The 23,880-nt window shown below is 39.2% G+C and overlaps 1 protein-coding gene across 1 annotated transcript in view; it reads left to right on the top strand.

Moving 5' to 3' along the window:
* The window catches only part of LOC149319906 (receptor-type tyrosine-protein kinase FLT3-like), a 51,568-nt gene extending 31,774 nt beyond the window's left edge, over nucleotides 1-19,794 (top strand). Inside the window, exons 16-24 of the mRNA XM_089508460.1 lie at nucleotides 404-514; nucleotides 1,882-2,035; nucleotides 7,822-7,943; nucleotides 8,812-8,936; nucleotides 11,232-11,354; nucleotides 11,719-11,830; nucleotides 12,833-12,932; nucleotides 14,282-14,387; nucleotides 19,660-19,794. Of these exons, the coding sequence (XP_089364586.1) occupies nucleotides 404-514; nucleotides 1,882-2,035; nucleotides 7,822-7,943; nucleotides 8,812-8,936; nucleotides 11,232-11,354; nucleotides 11,719-11,830; nucleotides 12,833-12,932; nucleotides 14,282-14,387; nucleotides 19,660-19,794 (1,088 nt within the window). The remainder of the gene's footprint in view (nucleotides 1-403; nucleotides 515-1,881; nucleotides 2,036-7,821; nucleotides 7,944-8,811; nucleotides 8,937-11,231; nucleotides 11,355-11,718; nucleotides 11,831-12,832; nucleotides 12,933-14,281; nucleotides 14,388-19,659) is intronic.
* The last annotated feature ends 4,086 nt before the right edge of the window (nucleotides 19,795-23,880 follow it).

Below are 23,880 nucleotides of genomic sequence, written 5' to 3' on the forward strand. Positions count from 1 at the left end.
GAGGGAATTTGGCCTAAACATTGTATCATCTGGAACTCTTGGTCACTGACACGGGGATTCTTGGAGCTGTAGTCCAAAAATGTATCCTAATTCTGTATGGGACCCGTCTATCTAGAAGCAGCCATGGTTGGTGACTATACAGGACAATACTAGCCTTTGACCTAATTTGGCAGGTCTTTCCTTGGCAGGTTCTTATATAAACCTGTGCTAGCCATTTGTGAGAATAATACAGCAATCTTTTGTAGAATTAGCAGGGAGTAAGTCCCACTGAGTTTTCTTCCCATGTAAACACTCATAGAATTGAACTTCACACAGAGACAGCTAATGGTTTCCACGTCCATGGGACAGTGAATGTACTCTGAATGTAAACTATAAAGGGGTTTTAATGCTTTTCCATTTCCAGAAAAGTATGGCTCCTCTGAGAAAGATGCTCTGATGTCTGAGCTCAAAATGATGACCCACATTGGGAAACATGAAAACATTGTGAATCTCCTAGGAGCTTGTACCATGTCGGGTAAGGAACAAAGGGGGACAAACCTATCTTTACAGGCTAATAGTCTGCAATATTCTTCATATACTGAATGAGCCAGTGCAGTGGCAATTGTGTGTGAATTGTGTGCCTTCAAGTCATTTCTGACTTATGGCGACCCTAAGATGAACCTATCATAGGATTTTTTTTGGCAAGATTTGTTCAGATAATGTTTGCCATTGCCTTCCCCTGAAGCTGTGTGACTTGCCCAAGGTCACTCAAGGGTTTCATGGCAGAGCCATAATCGAACCCTGGTCTCCAGAGTCATAGTCCAACATTGAAATCACTATGCCATGCTAGTGGTTGCCATATTGAAGGAGACTGTGTAGTGTAGTAGTTTGAACATGGGACTACAGTTCTGAAAACCAGGGATCAAATTACCACTCAGCCAGGGAAACTCACTGGGTGACACTCTCTCAGCCTTAGAGGAAGGCAAAGGCCCTACTGAACAAATCGTGCCAATAAGACCCTACAATATGTTTGCCATTAATCAGAACTGACTTGAAAGTACACAACAGTACTAAAGTGGTGGCGAGTCTGCTCCAGATTTTTGCCCAAGGAGCTATCCAAAAGCCTGAATCTTATCTTCAATATATCTCTCATCCGCACACACTTATTATTTGCTCAGCATCATTATTTGCTCAACAACAGAGGAAGACACTTGATCACAAAATCAACAGACCAAATCTAGGAGGAACTGGTCTTTTGTAAGACCAGGCAGGTCATAATTGCTCATTCATGGTAAGCAAGCCTGAAATACTTTGCATTACAGCACAGAAACTGTTACTGGAAAACCCACCATTCCCAGACCTTTCTCCACTGACTGGTGTGATTGCATCAAAGTTCAGACAAGAAGGGAAAGACTGAGGATGATGGCAGAAGACATCACTGTCCCTGCTCATGAGAATATCAGAGTGCTTTTACCCTGTGAGCCCTGATTCCACGACACCAACGCTAATGAACATGGTGATCGATGGACTGGTGCTGGTCCATAAGCCATCTGCTGTTGGCCCCTGGATAGTTTCTAATGAAGAAATAAACATTTGTAGCCAATAGACTCAAATACAGCACCAGTCTTTGAACAATGGAGGGAAAACTGTCAGTTCTATATATCATATAGCTCAAGAAGCATTGCAGTACATCACTGGGTACTACCCTAAATGTGGCAACCTATCTGTCTTGATATAAGGCAGTTTCTGATAACCTGGATTGATTTTGAATGCATGAAGTGAATTAAAGATGGCTTTTCTCCTGTAACCAACCAAAAGTCCCGTTCCCTCCCCCCCCCCCCCACCTAGAAGCCAAATAGAAGATATTTACTTGTCTTTCTGTTTTCTAAAATCATATTGCAGGACCCATTTACTTGATTTTTGAATACTGTTGCTACGGAGACCTCTTGAACTATTTACGAAGCAAAAGAGACAGGTTTCACAAGACATGGACTGATATCTTCAGAGAACATAGCTTCAGTTTTTACCACAGTTTCCCAGGATATACAAACTCCAGGTAACCATTGAACCTGGGTGAGGTTTTGTGTCAAGAGTTCCATAAACATTGAGCAAAGAGTGAAGAGGAAGGAAAAGGGTGCTCAATCTGCAGATAATGGAGCAGAGGACAGAATAGGGGAATTTCAGCACAGAATAAGTAAAGAGATAGTACAGGAATACCTGGTTAATCTAAATGAATATATGTCTCCAGGACCAGACAAACTACATCCAAGGGTATTAAAAGAACTGGCAAATGTAATATCAGAGCCATTGGCAATAATCTTTGAACACTCCTGGAGAACAGGAGAAATCCCAGCAGACTGGAGGAGGGCATACTTTGTCCCCATCTTCAAAAAGGGGAAAAAAGAGGATCCCAACAATTATCATCCAGTTAGTCTGACATCAATACCAGGAAAGATTCTGGAGCAGATCATTAAACAGAGAGTCTGTGAACATCTAGATGGCAATTCCATAATCACAAAAAGTCAACATGGGTTTCAGAGAGACAAGTCAGGCCACCCAAACCTTATCTCTTTCTTTGATAAAATTACCAGCTTGGTAGATGAAGGGAATGCTGTGGATATAGTATATCTTTATTTCAGTAAGGCCTTTGACAAGGTTTCCCATGACATTCTTGCAAACAAGCTTGTAAAATGTGGGCTAGACAAGGTAACTGTTACATGAATTTGTAGTTGGTTGACTGGATGAACCCAAAGGGTGCTCAACAATGGCTCCTTTTCATCCTTTAGAGAAGTGACCAGTGGGGTCCCACAGCGCTCTGTCCTGGGCCCAGTGCTATTCAACATCTTTATCAATGACTTGAAGGACAAAATTGGGGGCATACTTATCAAATTTGCAGATGACACCAAATTAAGAGGAATAGCTAATACTCCAGAGGACAGGATCAAAATTCAAAATGACCTGAATAGACTAGAAAGCTGGGCCAAAACTAACAAAATGAAATTCAACACGGAGAAATGTAAAGTGCTGCACTTAGGGTGGAAAAATGAAATGCACAGATATAGGATGAGGGACACCTGGCTGAAGGAGACTACATGTGAAAGGGATCTTGGAGTCCAAGTAGACCACAAGTTGAACATGAGTCAGCAGTGTGATGTGGCAGCTAAAAAGGCCAATGCAATTTTAGGCTGCATCAATAAAAGTATAGTGTCTAGATCAAGAGAAGTAATAGTACCACTGTATTCTGCTTTGGTCAGGCCCCACCTGGAATACTGTGTCCACCACAATTTAAAAAGGAAATTGAGAAACTGGAGCATGTCCAAAGGAGGGCGACTAAAATGGTGAAGGGTCTGGAAACCATGCCCTATGAGGAATGACTTAGGGAGCTGGGGATGTTTAGCCTGGAGAGGAGAAGATTAAAAGGTGATATGATAGCCCTGTTTAAATATTTGAAGGGATGTCATACTGAGGAGGGAGCAAGCTTGTTTTCTGCTGCTCCAGAGAACAGGACCCGGAACAATGGATGCAAGCTACAGGAAAAGAGATTCCAGCTCAACATTAGGAGGAACTTCCTGACAGTAAGGGCTGTCCGACAGTGGAACACACTTCCTCGGAGTGTAGTGGAGTCTCCTTCCTTGGAGGTCTTTAAACAGAGGCTGGATGGCCATCTGTCAGGGATGCTTTGATTTAGATTTCCTGCATGGCAGGGGGTTGGACTGGATGGCCCTAGCGGTCTGTTCCAACTCTATGATTCTATGATTCTAAGTTCTGGCCATGATGTGAATATGTTGAGACTTTGTGGGAAACAGATTATTCTTGTCTGTGCACTGTGCATCTTTGTCATCAGTCATTATGCTTTCCCTTCCTTGTTCAAATCATTCCTGATATGGAAACAATATGAAAAAATGCACAAATATTGTCCATTTAGAGCAGCCACTATGGTGTACTGGTTTGAATGTTAGCCTAGGGCTCTGGGACACAGAGTTCAAATCTCCACTCGGCCATTGAAACCTAGTGGGTGACCTTGGGAAAATCAAACTCTCTCTGGCTCAAAGGAAGGCAGTGGTGAACCTCCTCTGAACAAATCTTTCCAAGAAGATAGGGTTATCATAAGCTGGAGTTGATTTGAAGATGACCAAAAATTAGTTTCTACCCTCTAGTTGATTTGGAATGCTGAGGCTTGTGAGGGAGCCAGCGTTGGACAGTGGTTTGAGCATTGGACGATGACTCTGGAGACCAGGGTTCAAATTCACACTTGGCCATGGAAACTTACTGCATGACTTTGGGCAAGTCACACACTCTCAGCCTCAGGGGAAAAAACCCATGATAAGTTCACCTCAGGGTCATATGTTGGAGACAACAACAAAGCTTGTGGAGGCAAACCTATACTTCCCATGCTTTTTGCTTCTGCAAAGACATCATTGTTGTCTCATATAGAAACTGGTATCTGGAATCATTAAAATTCTGGCCATCTTAAAAAAGAGAAAGTTCTATTAGAGTGAACCGTATATCTGGGAGAGAACTCTCTGTGGTCTTCTGACTGAATGACTAAGACAGAAAGATACGTGGGAGGAAATGAAAGCAGGCCTAATAATATTGGTCTCCAGGTGAGGAAGAAACAAAGTGTGCAATACAAGGTGGGAAAACAACAACAAAATCTAACTCGCTGTCTCTACCTATATTTTGCTCTGGAAATACATAGTAATCTGTGCATGTGTGGTTGCACATTTCTCCATTTCTGACATTTCCAGTAGGCCTTGATGAATCTTACTTCTTCCTTTGATCTGCCTTCCAGATCCAGGTTCTGGAAGCACATTTTCAGTGAGCCATCTGATTTTAGTTACATTTGAGGAGGCTTGCTTTTATTTCTCTGGCCAGCTCCTAGACTGGCATGTCTGCAGCTGTAACTATTTGAATGAGAGTCATCTCTGTGTGTGCAAACTACATTTCCACCTCCTTGAAGGTATGTAAGACTATACATAGTCCTCAAATCAGTTTTTTTACAGCTACGAAACACTGATAGCCAGCTTTAGCTGAAATAAACAATCAAAAGTACAGTCTACCTTCCATATTTGTGGCTTTGACTTTTGCAGATTTGATTATTCATGGATTTGACTAATATGTTTTCTCTAAAAATCTCTAGGTCCTCCGGCATGACTCTGCTGGGAGTTGACCATACAGTCACACTGGGGGACCTAGAGATTCCTAACAAAACAATTCTTTAGGCATCTGTAGGTCCTCCAGCACAATTCCATGGTCAACTTCTGGCAGATGTGGACCATAGAACTATGCTGAAAGATCTAGAGATTTATCTCAGATTTAAAAAATAATGTTGTTGTTTTTTGTTTGTTTTTTTTGTTTTGCTTTCATATGGGTCCTGTGATCCTAACCCCTGTGAATGTGAGGGCCCATTGAACTTTATTTATTTATTTATTTGATTTATATATCACTTTTCTCTCAATATGAGACTCTGAGCAGCTTAAAATATAATTATTAAATCCTTATTACTTGAAGTGTTGATTCCCCATTCAACATACACAACAATAAAAACAACAACAACATGATCACTTGGGCCAGAATTTATTTAGTAGTCCCAACTAATGTAGAAGCATTGAATCAAATGCTGAATGGTGAATCAATGCTCATATAAATCCTTTTGATTCAATGTGTCTACACTAGTTGGGACTAACAATACAATTCAGAATCATAGAGATGGAAGAGGCCTCATGGACCACTGAGTCTAACCCACTACTCAGTGCAGGATCTCTAGATAAACCATTCCAGCAAGTAGATGTCCAGCTTCTTTCTGAAGATATCCATAGAAGGGGACCCCACCACCTCTCTAGGTGATTGGTTCCATTGCTGAACCCTCTTACTGTCAAAAAGTTCCTTCTAATGTACAATGAAAATTTTCTTTCATGTAACTCCATTAGACTGAGTTCTGCCCTCTGCAGTAGCAGAGAACAAATCTTCACTCTTCTCTGTGACAACCCTTGAGGTATTTAAAGAGTGCAGTGATGTCACCCCTCAATCTTCTGTTCACCAAACTGAACGTGCCAAGCTTATTCAACCTTTCCTCGTGTGTTTGGTTCTCCATGCCTCTTATCATCCTTGTTGCCCTTCTCTAAACCTGCTCCAAAATGTCTATATCCTTCTTAAATTGAGGTGCCCAGCACTCAACACAGTACTCCAGATGGGGCCTGACCAGTGCAGAATATGGTGGAACTACTACTTTCCTTGACTTGGAAACTATGCTTTCACTAATGCACGCTAAAATAGCATTTGCATCCTTTGCTGCAGCACCACACCACTGACTCATGTTCAGTTTATGATCAACAATAATCCCAATGTCTTTTCCACGTATACTACTTCTGAGCCATGAATCCCCCATCCTGTACCTGTGCACTTGGTTTTTGTGGACTAAATGTAGGATTTCATATTTGTCTTTACTGAATTTAATTTTATTAATTTCTGCCCAATTTCCTAGTTTATCAAGATACTTTTGAATTCTGTTCCTGTCTTCTAATCTGCTAGCCGCTTCTCCCAGTTTTGTAACATCTGCAAACTTGATAAGGATTACCACCACCTTGTCATCTAAGTCTTTGATAAAAGTGTTGAAGAGTAATGGCCCTAGGACAGAACCCTTAGACACTCCACTTGAGAGCTGCTTCCAGTCCGAAGTGCAGCCACTGATGATGACTCTTTGAGTATGGTTTTCCAACCAATTATGGATCCATCTGATGGTGTTTCCCTCTATACTATATTTAGTCAGTTTATTAGACAAAATATCATGGTGGAACGTTATCAAATACTTTGCCAAAATCAAGACCCTAGGCTCTAAAATTTGGGGCAGGAGAGTATTTTTCGCTAAGGCAGAAAGGAGGTGTGAGACCTTTCATTGTTCTAATCTATGTACATAGATATGTATGCATGTATGTATGTATTTTATGTATGAATTTACGAATGTATGAATTGAGTGTGAAAGAATTACGTTACAGAATTAGCTGCAGTGATGAACTTGTATGGGGCATCATTGGGAAGACAGAGGAGACAATGTCTTGGTGGTGAAGATAGATTGAAGCTGATGATCAGTTTGTTTCTGTTGTATCAAAAATTGGTATTATAGAAATATTTGTAAAGGAAAAAGCGAAGGTGAAAGGAGCTGTTTATCAATTTCTAAAAACAACATCTTTTGCTTTTGAAATGTGATACTCATTATGCTAGTGGTAGCCAATCCAAAGGGGATTTCCCTATGTACTGCCTACTTTAAATAAAATTTGAAGTTTTAGGGGCTTTCTCAACATGCCTGGAAGCTAACTAGATGGCTTTTGAACTAGAAACCTTGTAATTATTGCTAGAGGGTAAAAAAAGGAGTGTGAGATGGGGAACCTGTGACTGCCAGATGTTGTTGGGCTACAACTCCCATTATCGCTGTGTCTCATGACAACAGCTCCGTGAGTTCATTATTGTGTAGGGTAACTTAGCATTGCATAGTTTTGCAATCACAGCTCTATAGAAAAGCCACAAGAATGCTGCTTGAGGTTGCCAGGTTTCATTTCTGCTGATAGGCTGACTAAATCAAAAGTGACATAAATTCTCTTTCTGCAGCTTCATAATTTTAAAGTGAATGAGTAATATAACAAATTTCATGATCTGAGTGACGAATTCTGTTTAAGTACCAATCAAATGTTCATTTGCAAATTTAAAGATGGATCCGTTGTCATGGATTTGATTCCTGTTTGTGTATTTCACAGTAAAGCTCTGTTTTTCTTACTTGCGTCCTCTTTGCTGTTAACATTTCTTTTTAAAACAAACCAATAATCACCGATGGCTTTTTTTTTCCAGAAATGGGAATATAATAACAAATGGATCATACATACCAGTGGATGACTTTGGAAACACTGATTTAAAAGAAAACTTGGATTTTACCTCTAAACTGGCTAGAGTTGCTCTCCTTTCTCAGGATGGTGAGAAATTAAAATCTGAAGTCAAGCAGTCATTTGGTGAATAATCCTGGTTAGCAGAATCTTGAGTTCTAGAAAAAGATTGGACAATATTTTTTTTCATCAAGAACATAACTTAGAAACATTTGGGTGGGTTAGATTATGCAGTACAGAACCCCTCAGTCAGGTGGCCAACAGGTTATTCTGGAAATTATAGGAGGAAAATAAAGGAACTTTGCTGAAATTAGCACTTGGGACTGGGACTATACCAGCAGCAGGCAAAACCAGCCATCTCGCTCTCATCATTAGCAGCAGCAGCAGCAGCAGCAGCATAACCATCTTCACTGCCAATACTACCATTACATAGAGTGAGGCAATGACCTCATGCAGTAGTTTTTAATGTCTTACAAAGGCATCAGAGTTTTAATTTTCATTATCATAATATTTTTACTGCTACAGATGAGAGAGGTTCTGGAGAAGTTTTCTGCTTCCTGTGTCCAATACCTTTGTTGGGTTTTGTTACTGTGCCCTTTGAATGGGGGTACTATCTTCTGCTGCAGCAGACCTTGGGATGCTACTTTTAAGAGGAATGGATTCTCATAATCAGATCATGTGATGCAATCTTAATTGAGTCATCTAAATTTATAACAAGATGAGGCAGGAGTTCCTTTTGAACAGATGTAGCCTTCTGAACATTTATTACTAGCTCCTGTAACAGGAAAGTTTATGAAAGTATATATGTGTGTGTGTGTTTAAAAAAGAATATATGTTTCTATTAGAATTAGTGCATGCAGTAGTTAGAGATCTTGATTAAAGAGCAAGAAGACCTCTCCTTTCTTCTTTTCACACCACACTCTGGGGAAATAAAACTGTCATGATTTTTCATTTGTAGAAGAAATGAAATATGTGAACAGAAGACTGGATGATGAAGAAGACCTTAACGTCTTGACATTTGAGGACCTTCTCTGCTTCTCCTATCAAGTTGCCAAAGGAATGGAGTTTCTGGAGTCAAAATCAGTAAGCTTCATGTGCCAAAAATAGTTCAAGAAAGCAAAAATGTTTAGAGTGGTGCAAGTCCCATTAGAACCTTTTAACTTCAGTTAAAAATTGCAGCTTACATTTATGACAAAGATATAGTTAGGATATAAGTACTGCAAATATATATATATATATATATATATATATATATATATATATATTCCTGGGGAAGAATAAAGATAGACAGGGGATGAAAATAATAATGAAAGACAGACAGACAGACAGACAGACAGACAGACAGACAGACAGACAGACAATCGAATAACATCCAAACAACGATACCGTTATTGTATCATTGTTTGGTATCATTGTTTGAATCATTGCTATCATTGTTTGGATGTTATTAATATTGTTATTTGGATGTTATTGGACTTGCTATATGGCCAACACAGCTACCCCTAGATGTTCTTTAGAGTGAGAGAGAGAGAGATCCAGATGTTCTTATAACAAAGTCCCCCACCATTTTTCAAAACCTTCCCAAAACCGCCATTTTAAAAAATGGTATAATTTTGGGGCAAGGCTTATTAAATTTTTGAGAAGGAGAAACAGAAATGAAGGCAGGGTTCTTCCCAGAAAAAGAGAGGTCTTATTGTTAAAGGAAAACAGATAGCAAATTTTAAAGCATATTATAGAAGGGTGTGTTGTTGTTTTTAAGAAGAGAGATGAAGTGAAAGAGGAAAAAATAAACAGATAAAATTAGGGAGAAAGAATTCAAGAGCAGTGGTGAAGCTTTTCCTGGCACACGTTGGAGGGAGAGGAAGAGTAAGCAGGCCATGGAATGATTTTGGTTGGCCAAAGACAAAGGACACCCAGAGATGGAAGCTATATGAATCAGCCAGACCGTATTTCTTTCAGCAGTACTGTTCACTTTAAATTAGCTGAGTTCAAGAAACCAAGACTTAATATAGTCTTGGAAAAAAACAAAAATGAGGGTTGCAGCTGAAAGGAGATTTGATCACACAAGAACCTGGGGCTTTTGACTGCCAATGAATATGTGTAAAAAGACTTCTAAAGGAATACAGTAGCACTTTTGAAACTAATTGAGAAGAAGAAATTTCTAGCACGAATATGTGGTAGGACACAGTCTTGATGCATGAAGTTTAGGAATGAATGGATCAGACCATTTCCATCAACATAGCATCTGTTCATTCTTAAATCTTGACTCTCTCATTTCTGTGCTAATTGGTTCAGTTTTCTTTAACTATTCATGAAAAAATGTACTTAGGTATGTATTTTTGAATCATTTTCTCACAAAATATGGTAATTCTTACCATATTTTGTTCAAAAACATGCAGTTCAGGATGCATTTTGGGATGGAAACTGAATTACAGAATTTGGAAGTTTGAAATCCAAAGGAAACCTGTTTTCTGACTTACATTTTAATCCAATAGATGTACTCAGTTCACTTCAAAAAGTGGACTGAACGATATTCCTAAGTACTCATATCTTAAATAGAGCACATGGCACTTAGGTGCTTGGAAAAGTTACTTTAGGTACTATAGTTCCCAGAATTCCCAGACCACATGCATGCTGGTCGGAGATTCTAGGAGCTTTGGTCAAAAAAGAGTAACTTTTTCAAATCCTCCAAGCTCCAGTTTAAGAAATTTAAAATCGACTGCTTTTTAGCAGAGCTTGGAAGAAATGAGTAGCAATTGACATAATTAATTGGAACAACTGGTAGTTCCTTTTGGAATTAACATGGGCTCACATTTCAAAAGTAATATGATGAGTAAGAATGAAGTTACTTGGTATAATGAATAATGGTCTTGAATTATTTCTTGATGTTGGCTCCCAGGATTTGGAACGACTTTCTTAGAAAGGCAAGATTGCCTTTTTCTTTGGTCTCCTTCTAGTGGCAGGTGAAGATTTTTCTTAAAAGTCTGCCAAACCTTTGGTAACTGACTGTTTATAAGAAAACCACTTTTAACACTGTGCTGTATTTCTTGCTTTTTAATTATGTTTTAAAATTATATTTAATTTTATTAAGAGTTTAATTATAGTTTGGTGGGTTTTTATGTTTTTTATAATGCCAACTTATCTCTCCCTTTGTTTTCATTTTTGTAAGCTGCCTTGTGTCCTAGGGCTGGGCAAGTGGTTGAAATTAAATACATTATATTGATAATAACAATAACAACATTTATTTTAAAAACTCACTTTCATAAGGCACTCCTACAGGCATTTTGACAGGTGTTTCTCAAGTTATATGCCATTCTATTATCAACATTTATAGTGAAATATGATGCCAAATCAATTAACACAATCCTTCCTTACCAGTGTGTTCACAGGGACCTTGCTGCCAGGAATATACTACTCACACATGGAAAAGTGGCAAAAATCTGTGACTTTGGTCTTGCCAGGGATATAATGTACGACTCCAACTATGTTGTCAGAGGGAATGTAAGTAAATTCTCATTTGCAGACTTTTCCCATTGTTTTTATTGGATTATTTGATGTTATATTAGAAGTTATTATTGACAACAAATATCCTGACTTGAGAGAACCAATGTGGTGTAATGATTTGAGTTTTGAATTGCAGCTCTGGGACCAGGGTTTGAATCCGCATGAAAATCCACTAGGTGACCTTGGACAAATCATACTCTTTCAGCCTCAGGGGAAGGCAATGGCAAGCCCCCCTCTGAACAAATCTTGCTGTCTATCTATCTAGTATACAGAGTTTGTATAATTATTTCTTCTCCCACTTCAATCTGTGGATGCTTTAATGCAGAGTTGGTTTTATTTATCTCCCTCTTTCTTCATACAGGCTCGCTTACCTGTCAAATGGATGTCACCTGAAAGCTTATTTGAAGGAATATATACAATCAAGAGTGATGTCTGGTCTTATGGAATCTTATTGTGGGAAATTTTCTCTCTTGGTATGTTTTGGATCATGTTCCTTTGCTCAGGAAATAGGGCAGCTGCAATAAAATGTTGCAATCTATTCCTGACTTCTAAGTCACAAAAAAGTAACTCACAGGCTGTGAATTACATGCTGTTACTCTTGGTCCTCACCACTGAGTTTTGTTGTGGCAGCAGCGATATAATTTTTTTTAATGTGTAAATGAGTATGAAGGGGTTACATGCTTTGCTTTTTAAGGAGAATCACATTCCAGGTAGCACATATTTTAATTCTCCTTAAGAGCAAGGTACATGCATTTTATTTACTTGTTCAAGATGGTGGTAATAGTGATGTTTGGCATCACTGAGGAAGAGGTGCTGTCTAAAGTGAACTTCTGTTGATCGAATTTGCTTGGTGACTTAATCCTACACAACTAGAGGGTTAAACAAAAGTACTTTTTCAGACATTGCACAAGGAGGTACCCAATACCATTTCATAAGGCTTTCTCCCAGCTGCACAATGGCAACCAGACAGTACTGGAGCTCAGTTCTGCTCCTGGCTTAAATAGCAAATGATTGGCTGCAGAGGCTGCTGTGAGATTCCCCTCATGCTGTCACTCTACTGGCTGCCATTGCCTTGCCCCAGCATGCCAGTGTAACAGCTGGCCAATTTGCAAGCATGGGAACGTGTTTGCAAATTGGCTGGCTAAGCATGGCTGGGAGCTGGGATGCAGCCGGGATGCAGTCGCTCAGCGGCATTGGCGGCATTGACGGCATTTTCAAGGTAATAATTCCTGGCTGCATCCTGTAAGTGACTGTATTCTGGCAGGAGTAAGTCGCTCTTTTTTGCCATTCGATAATCTCTTTTGTGTGGTGGTCTCATCTCATTGCATAGCTAACTGGCTCAGAATCACTAAGTTAGAATGGGCAGTGGGGAGGGAATAAAGGGGAATATATCTGTGTGGGTGCATTTTGCAAATGTCAGCAAGATGCACAGGTCAATAACAATTCCTTACCTGTACCTCCCCCCCCCCCTTTAGGTGTTAATCCTTACCCTGGAATGCAAGTTGATGCAAATTTCTACAAGATGATTCGAAGCGGATTTAAAATGGAATGTCCATTTTATGCTACAAAAGAAATGTAAGAAGAGGGTTTGGACTAGTGAGTACAGTGGTCCCTCCACATTCACTGGGGTTAGGGCTGAAGGACCCTTGTGAATGTGGAAAATGAGCAAATAAAAACAAGCTGTATATAACTTTTCCAAGCTCTATGAATGTGACTGATCTGTGTTGACTGTTCACAAGAGGGATTCTGTTTTGCAAGAGTGCTGTCCCACTTTATAATACTGGTACATATATGCTTTTAATACTCTGAACATGCTTCTTTGTCCTATCACTCCGGTGAATTTTAATAGTATGGTGCAGATTTGGTTGGAATGTAAGCTACCTCCTTTCCAAAACCCAGCCAAAATGTTTTAGATATGAGTTAGCACCAGCAGTCCCATAAAAGCTTGCAAAATATAACTGGTATAATTGAGCCAGGTGGAAAGTATGTGAAGCTATAGAATACCTTCACTGCTTAGGGCTGGAGAAGCTATTACTAACCAGATATTGGGGCACTCCAACTGCCATCAGTTCAGTCAGCATGGCCAATGGGCAAGGTGGATGGGAACTGTAGTCTATCAATGCCCAGAAGCCTAAGATTTTTCACTCTTAGCTTACATGGTGAAGTAGCTGGTGAGGCCAATACACTGTGTTAAGACATAAGATGAGGCTTTCTCAACCACAGCACCCCAACTGTGGAATATCCTCCTCTTAGAGGCCTGATTGGTGCCAACACTGATCTCATTTACATGCCAACTGACAACCTGAATGTTCACCAAGGCCTTTGACCCCATTAATTCATCTCAAATACTGATCTATTTCATCTCAAATATGAATGTATTTCATTTTAAATCTTCTAAATCTTGTGTTAACCATTCATTATATTTAATACATGATTATTATTTTTTTTAAAAAAAAAAATTAAAACTGTTTAACCTGTTTTAATATTATGTGGAAGCTGCTCTGAGATCTTTTGATATGGGGCAGGGTATTAATATTTTAATAAATAAATAGTGGATAAGGTATTTATTTATTAATTAAAATATTTATGCCCTGCCCTATAGTTCATTTTAGGTTCACCATAAATTGGAAACTACTTGAAGGCACACAACAACAAGTTAAGGCACACAACAACAAGTTAAGTTAATGTTTGGCTTTCAGTTCCCAGAATCTCCGCAGCCAGTATGACCAAGCTTTGGGACTACAGCTCCCTGAATACTCCAACCTGCATGGCCAAAACCTGTGATGAAAGTATTAATTTTGACTGAAATGGAAGTCCTTTTGATCTTTAGGTCTTTCAACATCACCTAGTTTCCCACTGAAAATGCTGTAAGGAATCATTGTATATTTTTCTCTTTCTGTGTTTTTACCATGTTGTCTTTACAGATATCTAGTACTCTGTTCCTGCTGGGCCTTGGACTCCCAAAAAAGACCATCCTTTTCGCAGCTGCTTTCCCTTCTGGCATGCCAGCTGGCACAGGCAGAAGGCGCGGTAAGCAAGCATAGCAAACAAGGACATTTTTGCAGTTCTGAGTTTCAAATCTATTAATAGTGTGCCTGGCAAAGGAATTGTGAATGATGTCCCCTGTTGCTGACTCTTCTATTCAAAGAGCATCATCTGTTTACCTCCAGGGGAACTGCAGAGTGCTAAAAATCTGGCACTGTCCCCAGCTGTTCAGAGAGAGAGAGTAGAGAGCAGAGAAGACATGATGGAGGGAGATGTATTATTGAGTGTTTTCTTGAGAGCATCATGTAAATGGTCCAGTGATGCTCTTGTCCATCTTTGGGGTGGCTGCTGACTGAGCAAAACTTTCCAAGTTTTGAGAAAGACAGAGCACTTATTCATCCTCCAACTGTTCCTGTTTCTTAGGGGTTGCTCCTCTTTTCTGGTCCTTGATCCCCTACCATTAGGCAGAGGAAAGTGGCCCCTCTGGCAGCTGATTTAGAGTGAAAGGGCAAAAATTGTTAGTCTTTAGAAAATTTTGACCTAGACTGCTGTTTTTCAGGTGCTAAAATAAATTGATCAATGTGAAATTGAAGGCTTTCACAGCCAGCAACAAAGCCTGAAAAACCCACCAAAAAAAACTATAAATTGATCAGTCTTTGATACTATTTGATGCTCTCGCCAAATGTCTTGAGCCCTCTCTGTTGCCTCTAGTAAATTGATCTCCATTTTTGCCTTAAGGGATTTCTTAGAAAAATAGTATTCATTTAAGTTGCTAGAAGTGTCATTCTTCAGGGTTTAGCTTTGACTTCACAATATCAGAGTTAAATGTTTTAAAATAATTCTTCCCCAAGATTCATCTTGGGCTGTATTACTCTGCCCCATCATATCATAGAGTTGGAAGATACCTCAAGTCCAATCCCCTGCCATGCAGGAACACACAGGACTTTATCACACGTGAGGAATTTCTCTTAATTTCGAATGAAAAGAAAGTGGGGCCAGAATGCATTCGTGTGAATTCGCTAGCTCAGCGAATTCACGTGAATGCGAATTGCGTTGGAACTGGCTTCCCATTGTAGCCAAGGGTCTGATTAGGGGAATTTAATATTATTGTTATTAGCTTAATATTGCAAGAGGGGGCCTGCTATGACAGCTCTGCAGAATTGCCTCCTGTCATGTATACCAAGAGACCAGGAGATTCCAATAACTGGAGCAGAAGCAGACATTTCTAATTAAAGTTCAGTTTATTAAAACAGGGAAAACACACACAATTCACTAGCACACACACATTTATACAAGGCTCAGGAAATCAGAGGTTAGCGTGGAATAGGATTTCAGGTTTTACTAGGGCTATCCTTACTCCAGTAGGCTTCTTCAGGAGCCCAAATGGAATATGATGGGGATGGCATGAGGCTCAGCCATAGAATGACTGGGCCAGGAGCCAGGTCAGTGTTCAAAGGGGCAGAGCTTCCCTCTGAAATCCAGATTGGCCCAGTGAACAGGCAAAAGTCTGGGGTTTTTATAAGGCAAAATCTTGCTTCTGGCAAAGGTACTTGATGGTGAGAACAAAAGGTGTTTGGTTGCTTGGTCATTGTAAACAAGGGCTTTGCATTGTCTTGTTGAGGCAAAGTGGTCTGACAACAATCGGGGGAGGGGGAGATAGTAGATGAGTCAAGTTAATCATCAAACGTGAGACTTAAAACAAAGATTTTACTCTTGGAGGTGATGGTTTTCCCTTTAGCAACTCCCAAACCTTCCTGTGGAGAATTTCCAAAGTGTTGTTTTCCAGGGGTCTTGTGAGTATGACTCATCTGCCTACTTGACCCACTGCTTTCAGGATTATGGCTGCTAGCCTGGCAGGTCAGTTTGGGGTCATGAAGGATCTCCACACACACTCCAAAATTTATTAAAATCCATATGTGGTAACACCATTGCCCGAAAATAGCATGTCATTGCTCGAATTTGTGTGTGGTCGTCTATCACGCAATAACGTGAAACCCCATGATTGCGCTCCAACTGACTTCCCATTGCCTGAATTTGCATTTAGTACACTATCACGCAATAACGTTAAACTCCATGATTGCATTCAGATTGCCATTGGATTATACTTCCAATTTCCCTTGTCTGATAAACTCCATAATCAAAGCACCCCCAACATATGACCATCTAGCCTGTGTTTAAAAAACTCCAAAGAAGGAGACTCCATCACTCTCCAAGGAAGTATGTTCCACTGTTGAACAGCTCTTATTGTCAGGAGGCTCTTCCTAATGTTGAGGTTGAATCTCTTTTTCTGTAGTTTGAATTCATTGTCTGTGCCCTAGTTTCTGGAGAGTGGATTTTTATTGTGAATTTTTGATTGTGAAGAGTGGATGCATCTTGTCAGTAATGTAACCAGGGCTGATAACAGGGATCATATGGCCCCTTTGTTGAAATGACTTCACTGGTTGCCAGTCTGTTTCTAGGCAGAATCCAAAATTCTGGGTTTGCCCTTTAAAGCCCTACATGGCTTGGGTCCAGACTATCTGAAAGACCATATCTCTCTATACAAACCTGTGCAAGCTATAACATCTGCTGCAGGGCAGAGCTTTTTCTGAGTTCCACAACCTTTACAGGCATGTTTGATCAGGACATAGGAAAGAACCTTCTCAGTAGCTGCTCCCAGGCTGTGTAACAACTTTCCATGGGAAGTCCAGTTGGCCCCCTCCCTCTCTTTCTGCTGACATGTCAAGATCTTTTTATTCTTGAAGGATTTTGAGTTTTAAATTATGTAGAAGTAGTGTGTATGGAGCGGTATACTGTATTTTATTTTATATTTTTTTAAAAAAAATCATTAAATTAAATTGTGATTTAAGTATGTTTTGAACTGTTTAAACCATGGGTTGTTGTTTTTTTTTTAAGTTGCTGTTGGATTCCTTTTAACTTTTGTAAAATAAGTCTTTAATTTAATCATGTTTTAAATTAATGTAAGCCACTTTGGATCCGATCCTGGAAGAAAAGTAGGGTATACATTCAGTCATATCAATTTATTATATTTTAATGCTGCCTCTCTTCCAAAAAGGGACCAAAGGTGGCTCACAAGATAAAACACTTTATTTAAAAAAAACATTAAAATAACTTAGTTAAAACAGTATAAAATTAAGGTTAAAAACATACAAAAGTTTAAAAATATAATCTAAAACACATACCCCATATAAAGGCCACCCTGTCATGATTTTTAAAAGCCTGCCTGAATAAAAATCAATCAATCCATCGATTGTGTGCATGCACATCAAAAATGCATATGAACATTAAAGCACCATGTGCAGCTTCAGGTATATATGTTAAACGTGTGACATTCACTCCACTTCTCTATGTTGAGACGTTCCTGGGGCAGAGTGCCTCCTTTTCTTTGGAAGGAGATCCATGGGATATTCCAGCATTTTGTAATGTTAGTGTTCATTTACAAATTGATAGATTGAGCCTATTTAGAGGCACAATCTAAAGTGGCAGAGACAAGTTGAAAGGATCTGCAGAAAAGCTCCTCCCCAACATTCACCTTGAGCTGCACTACTCTGCCCCATCAAAAAAAGAAAGCAGCCAGAGGTCTAATATGGGGCTTCTTGAAATAGAAAGGCAACTACAAGGAGGCCCAAATTCTTATCAGGAGCACATCACTTGTGGAGGGGGTGTTAGCCTTTATGTGGTGCCATTTTCCTGACAGGAATCACCCATGTGCACAAACCCTAAGTGACCAGATGTCTTAACCCCAAAGGAGGGCAAGGCACCACAAAATGTAGGACATTTGAGAAAATGTAGAACATGATCAAATAAAAGCTGCAAACATTCATATAAATGTAAATTTATGCTTCTTAGTCATGCTGAAAATGGAGGGCATTTTGAAATTCCTTCTGGACAGAAGGCTGAAATATAGGACAGGTCCTGGAAAAGGAGGACTTCTGAACACCCTGCACAAACCGAATTGCTATTTGCCCCAGGGGAGAAAATACAAAGAAATATCCTTTCTGTAGGGCTTTTTTTTTCCTTTCAGGAGGTGTAATTTAAAGTAGAAGAGAAAGGGAAAAGGCAGTGTAGGGAAGCTATATATTTCCTTCTTCAAGTGCCATCATTTAACACTTTATTTAAAAAATGTATTACAGTTTTAACTATTTTGTTTTAACGTATAGTATTAGCTACTTTGGGTCCCATATGAGAGAAAAGTGGAATTTGAAATAAACAAGCAAACAAAGAACTATAATCAAGTCAGTCTCCTCTCTCCTACACCTTCCTTTAAATACATTTTAAAAATAAGCAGTGGGAGAGCCTCTGCATGTCATGTCTGATGTGGCCAGGAGAATCAAAGCTAGAGTTGGACCTAAATGAGGTAGACCTGGGGTGAAAACCTTGCATGGCATTAGTCCAGTTATCTTTCAGCTATTTCAGTGTTTTTGTGAGAATAAGAGTAAGAAGTTATACTCTGTTGTTCTTATAGTGGCAAGCAGATGCTTATGGAAAGTTCATAAGCAGGACAAAAGGAGCTTCCCAGTCATGTTCCCTACCAAACTGCATACAGAGCAATATTGCCTCTGGAACTGCAGGTAATGTATATCCATCATGACTGGAAGCTATCAGTAACCTTTCTGCAATGAATTGGTCCAACCCCCGTTTAAAGCTCCCCAAACTGATGGTCACCACTGCATTTTAAGCTATAGCACTGAGTGAAGTAATGTTTCCTTTACTCTGTCCTACATCCCCCGCCATTCAGTTTCAGCTGCTGATCCTGGGATATAGCATCACAAGAAAGGGAGGTTATTTCCCCCCATCTCCTTTGAAATAAATGAGATTTGTGGATCACCATGGATATGATCCAGTGTGGCATAGTGGTTTGAACATTGCCCTAGAACTCTAGAGATCAGGGTTCAAATCGCCACTTGGCCATGAAAACACACTGGGTGACTTTGGACACATCATAGACTCTCAGCCTCAGAGGAAGGCATTAGCAAACCTCTGAACAAATCTTGCCAATAAAACACTGTGATAGGTTCATCTTAGGGTTTTCATTAAGTTGGGAATGACTTGAAGGCATATAACAACAGCAACGATGACAACAATGGATATGTGGGAGGGTTGTGATTTTGTAAGCATAACTAAAAAGGTTTCTTTTTAGAGGGCTGCAGCTCCCAGAAATCCCTAGCAAAGACAGGCATAACTGGCTAGGAGATTCCAGAGATGGAGGTTTAAAAAAATAACTTCCCCAACCTGGTTGTAGGTAATAAAATCATCATCATCAACAAGAACAAGAATTAATCATTTCTGCCACTTCTATTCTCCACCTTAATTATAGTCACATCAGAGCGAGAAGACTGAAGTTTCTGAACATATGTCCAGTTTCAAAAGCATTCAACATGAAATAATGGAAGTGGAACCATTACATTTCTCTGTTCCAGCTCTGAAGGAGGATGCTGCACGGGAGAAATAAAGCAAATATATTGTTTCCTACAAAAAAAAAAGCATGTATTTAAAAGAGGTTTCCCCCCATCTCCACTGAAGATGTTTGATTTGCTGCTATAACAAAATGAATATATCATGCTCAGTTCCATTCAGCCTTTGATCTGAAGATGAAACTAACCTGTCTCTCTTTTCAGTTTCTGTAGTTGAACCAAGGAAGCACTTTTTATATAAACATTACTTTGAACCAGTGGTTCAATAACATGTGTACAATTTCCATGCATTAGTGGGAAGAATTTAAACTCTTTTGTTTAAAACTAGGAAATGGAAACCATATGCTCCTGTTTGTGCTTTCAGTGCCAACAGTTTAAAATATTTCTAATCAAACTATTTCAGCATGAACATGTAATGACATGTTTGGGCTTGTGTTTTGGAACTGTTCAGACTGGAACTTCCTCTAGATCCTGAACCAACCTTACACAGTTGACAACAGCATTACTAACAGCATTAGTGTAGTAGAGGCATTGGTGTAGATGTTTATGGAAATTGTAACATCTGGTAAATGATCTGCAAAGCCAATTTCATCCTACATATTGTTTCTATGCTATTTCATAGCAAGAAAGAAAATAGGAGAAGATTATTATTACAAGCCACCTAGGCTGCTAGTGTGTGCTCTGGTTAGCAGAGGCTGTTCAGAGAACAGAATGCATTGAATCATAGAATATTACAGTTGGAAGTGAACACAAGGCCATGTTGAGTAGGAATATTCAAGTAAAGTACCCTAGAAAGATGTCCATCCAACCTCTGCTTAAAGACCTCCAAAGATGAAAAGTCCACCACCCTTTAAGAGCAATCTTTTCCACTGTCACAAAAATTTTACAGTAAAAAAGTTCTTCCTAAGGTTTAAATGGAATCTATTTTCTTGTAATTTGAATCTATTGGTTCATCTTCTAGTCTCTGGAGCAGGAGAAAACATGATATCCCTTCAGATATTTAAAAATGGTTATCACATCATCTCTTAATCTTCTCTTCTCCAAGCTAAACACATCCAGCTCCTCATAAGACTTGGTTTGCAGACTTTTGATCATCTTCAGTGCCAACAGTTTAAACAGTTACTTTGAACATAAGTACTTGGTTACTTTATCATCTTGGTCTCTTAGAGATCCAGATCATCAAAAGTTTGGAAACCAAGTCTTATGAGAAATGACTTAGGGAGCTGGGAGAGTTTAACTTAGAGAAGACTGAGAGGTGTCATGATAGCCATCTTTTCTCTCAGAGGCAACATGGAGGAAAGAGCAGGAGGAATGTGGGAAAACAAGCTGCAGAGCACAGAAATGTACTTAATAGTTCTAAAAGGAGATATCAAGTGTTATTAAACCTATATCACTGAACAACAGCTCAACCCCAGCTTAGCCAACCAACCCTAACCCCTGAGAATCTGTTGTCCACTGTTCAAATTGACTCCAGCTTTTTCTGCATAATTCTCTCCAGCATTGTAAATATATTTCTTTATTACGGTCATAAACCAGCACATTGTAAATACAGGATGTCTGATAGCCTTTCAGTATTCATATCTTTGCTGATTGTTCAATGGGTACTTCATCAATGTCATTTGATATTTAATTATTATTGATATCTGATTTCACTATTATTGATCATTGACATCTCTACTATTAGATTTTTGAGTTCAGTATTATGTGACTTCTGACTTTGGTATTTATTTCAGTTTTTTAAATTTGACAGCTAATGTATGATAATGTTCAGTAGCAGACATATAACAATATATTGCTTTTTAAGTGTATTTTAATTGTAAAATCATTGTTATCTTAAGTGTATGTATGCAGGATGTGACTTCATAGCTTATAAGGATGTTTCAAACAAACCAATGAAAGGATACCAACAAATCCAAGGCTCTTGGGATTTTGAGAGAAATTCTACATTCATAATTCACATTGAAAACTGTTTTAAAAACTGAGAATTCTGACATTTAGAATTTAACCAATTTTAACTTTGGGTGAAACATAATCATTATTGCAGCCACTATGCAGGCTTAGTGTCTCTCTTTTCTTTCTTCATGACAGAGTGGCAAAATTATTTCTGGATTACCTAGCAGATGCTTAGGTAGTTCATCTCCACTGATGCCCTGCATACATGCTGTCCTCAGAGTGTCTTCTCACGTATGACCTTTTGCTAATGCTATAACTAAGCATATGGAGTACAAATGAGTGTCCCCATCTTCATGAGAACTTTCAGTTGAGTATTGCATGAATACAAACAGTAGAGAGCAAGCATGGTATAGTGGTTTAAGTGTTGGACTACAACTCTGGAGACCAAAGTTTGATTCTTGGTGCAGCCATGCAACCCATTGGGTGACCTTGGGCAAGTCACATGCTCTCAGCCTCAGGGGAAGGCAATGGCAAACCTCCTCTGCACAAATCTTATCAAGAAAACCGCATGATAGGCTCACCATAAGTTGGAAACAACTTGAAGGCACACACACACTCTCTGCAGATTTGTGCATGAAGGTGTCCAGTGATATCTCTGTACATTGTAGCTAAGAAGTTTCATACTATTGCAGAGTATATCTATACTAACCAGTGACAGAAGGTTGATACTACTTTAACTGCCATTGACTCTACCATCTTCACTCATGGGAACACAGCAGAGGGCCTTTTTAGTGGCTGCTTCCAGGCCCTGGAAATCCCTTTTCAAGAGGTTAGGCTGGCACCTTCCTTGCTCCATTTCTGCAGGCAGATAAAGACTTTTGTTTTCTGTTGACATACTTCAGAAGACTGGTTGCTCAAGAGGAAAGGGTCTTCCATAATGTGCTGGATTTTCTATTTGCTGTTTTCCTTTTAAGGATTTATGTCTTTAATAGATTTTAATTTTTTGATGGTTTAATTATACTTTTACCTTTTATATGTTGTGAATTTTTACTATGTTTCTTTTAATTGTTGTTAATCTCCTGCAGTCTTGAACTGGAAAAAGGCAGGATATAAATAAATATAGTAAATGAATAACATCTTACAGATTCCTTGGGTTTGTTGTCTGGTGAGGTACTTAGAAATCTCTGCTGTAATTCAGAGAACTGTGCTTCAGTTCCCTAGCAGAGCATTCTAAGTACCTCATTAAATTATAGATCCCAGAAATCTGTAAAAGGGAGCCATGACAGGCAAAGTATTATCAAACTGCACTGGTTCTGTTGTATAGATACACTCACAATGAAAGACATTTAGAGGCATCATAGGCAGCCTCTGCTCAAAAATCCACTCAGTGCTGTCTGCATTGTCACATGCATTTGGGCTTTTTAAAAATTATGATATGACTGCTTAATTGCCAGTTTGTATATTTTGTATAAATTGGCAAAATGTTCTGCCTTGTATGAAAAAATGGGGGACATTCACAGCATGGTTTTCCACAAGTTAAACTGAAGTCTTTGAGGACTGTGTCACCTCCATTCTTTGTGAATAATGGTTATATTCTAATAACTTTTACTTTTTATTGTTTGAAGAATTTCTGCACAGTCCATGGCTCACATACTGCAAGTGGCTCTGGTCTTGTTTCATACATTCCCCCCCAATGCAAAACTTCCTACTACCAATGTATCTCTTTCTCTCTCTCCATCTCAGTCTCTCTATGGAGTGGCATTGCTGTACTACAAACATTGGTTCAAAACACACTGCAGTAATAATCCAGTTTGAGACCACTTTAACTGCCCTGGCTTAGTGCTAGGGAATCCTGGGAGTTGTAGTTTGTTGTGGCTCCAGGGCTCTCTGATAGAGAAGGTTAAATGCCTTATAAAACTGTTGCCTAGCTTTGAGCAAGGGCAGTTAAAGTTGTCTCATCAGGGCAATGATGACACTGTTCCAGGTTTTTGGCTAAACATTAGAGTTTTCCAAGGCACTGAGCCTATTTGGAAGGCATGGTTCAGCACCTTGGACAATTCCTTCCAAATTTATCTGGTGTTGCTGGAAAGGGGAATTCTTTCTTACCTCTAGTAGCAGCAGAGAAACAAGAGTCTCACTGGAGTTAATGTTACTGGAGTTAATCTGGGAAGTGGAAGAGGGACAGCAGGGAAGCCCATTTCCAATTCCTTACTTATCCCTGGACCAACATG

This window comes from Sceloporus occidentalis, unplaced genomic scaffold (genome assembly GCF_023333645.1).
Source record: "Sceloporus occidentalis isolate IW3139 unplaced genomic scaffold, rSceOcc1.0.p SCAF_2, whole genome shotgun sequence".
In the NCBI taxonomy this organism is placed as follows: Eukaryota; Metazoa; Chordata; class Lepidosauria; order Squamata; family Phrynosomatidae; genus Sceloporus; species Sceloporus occidentalis.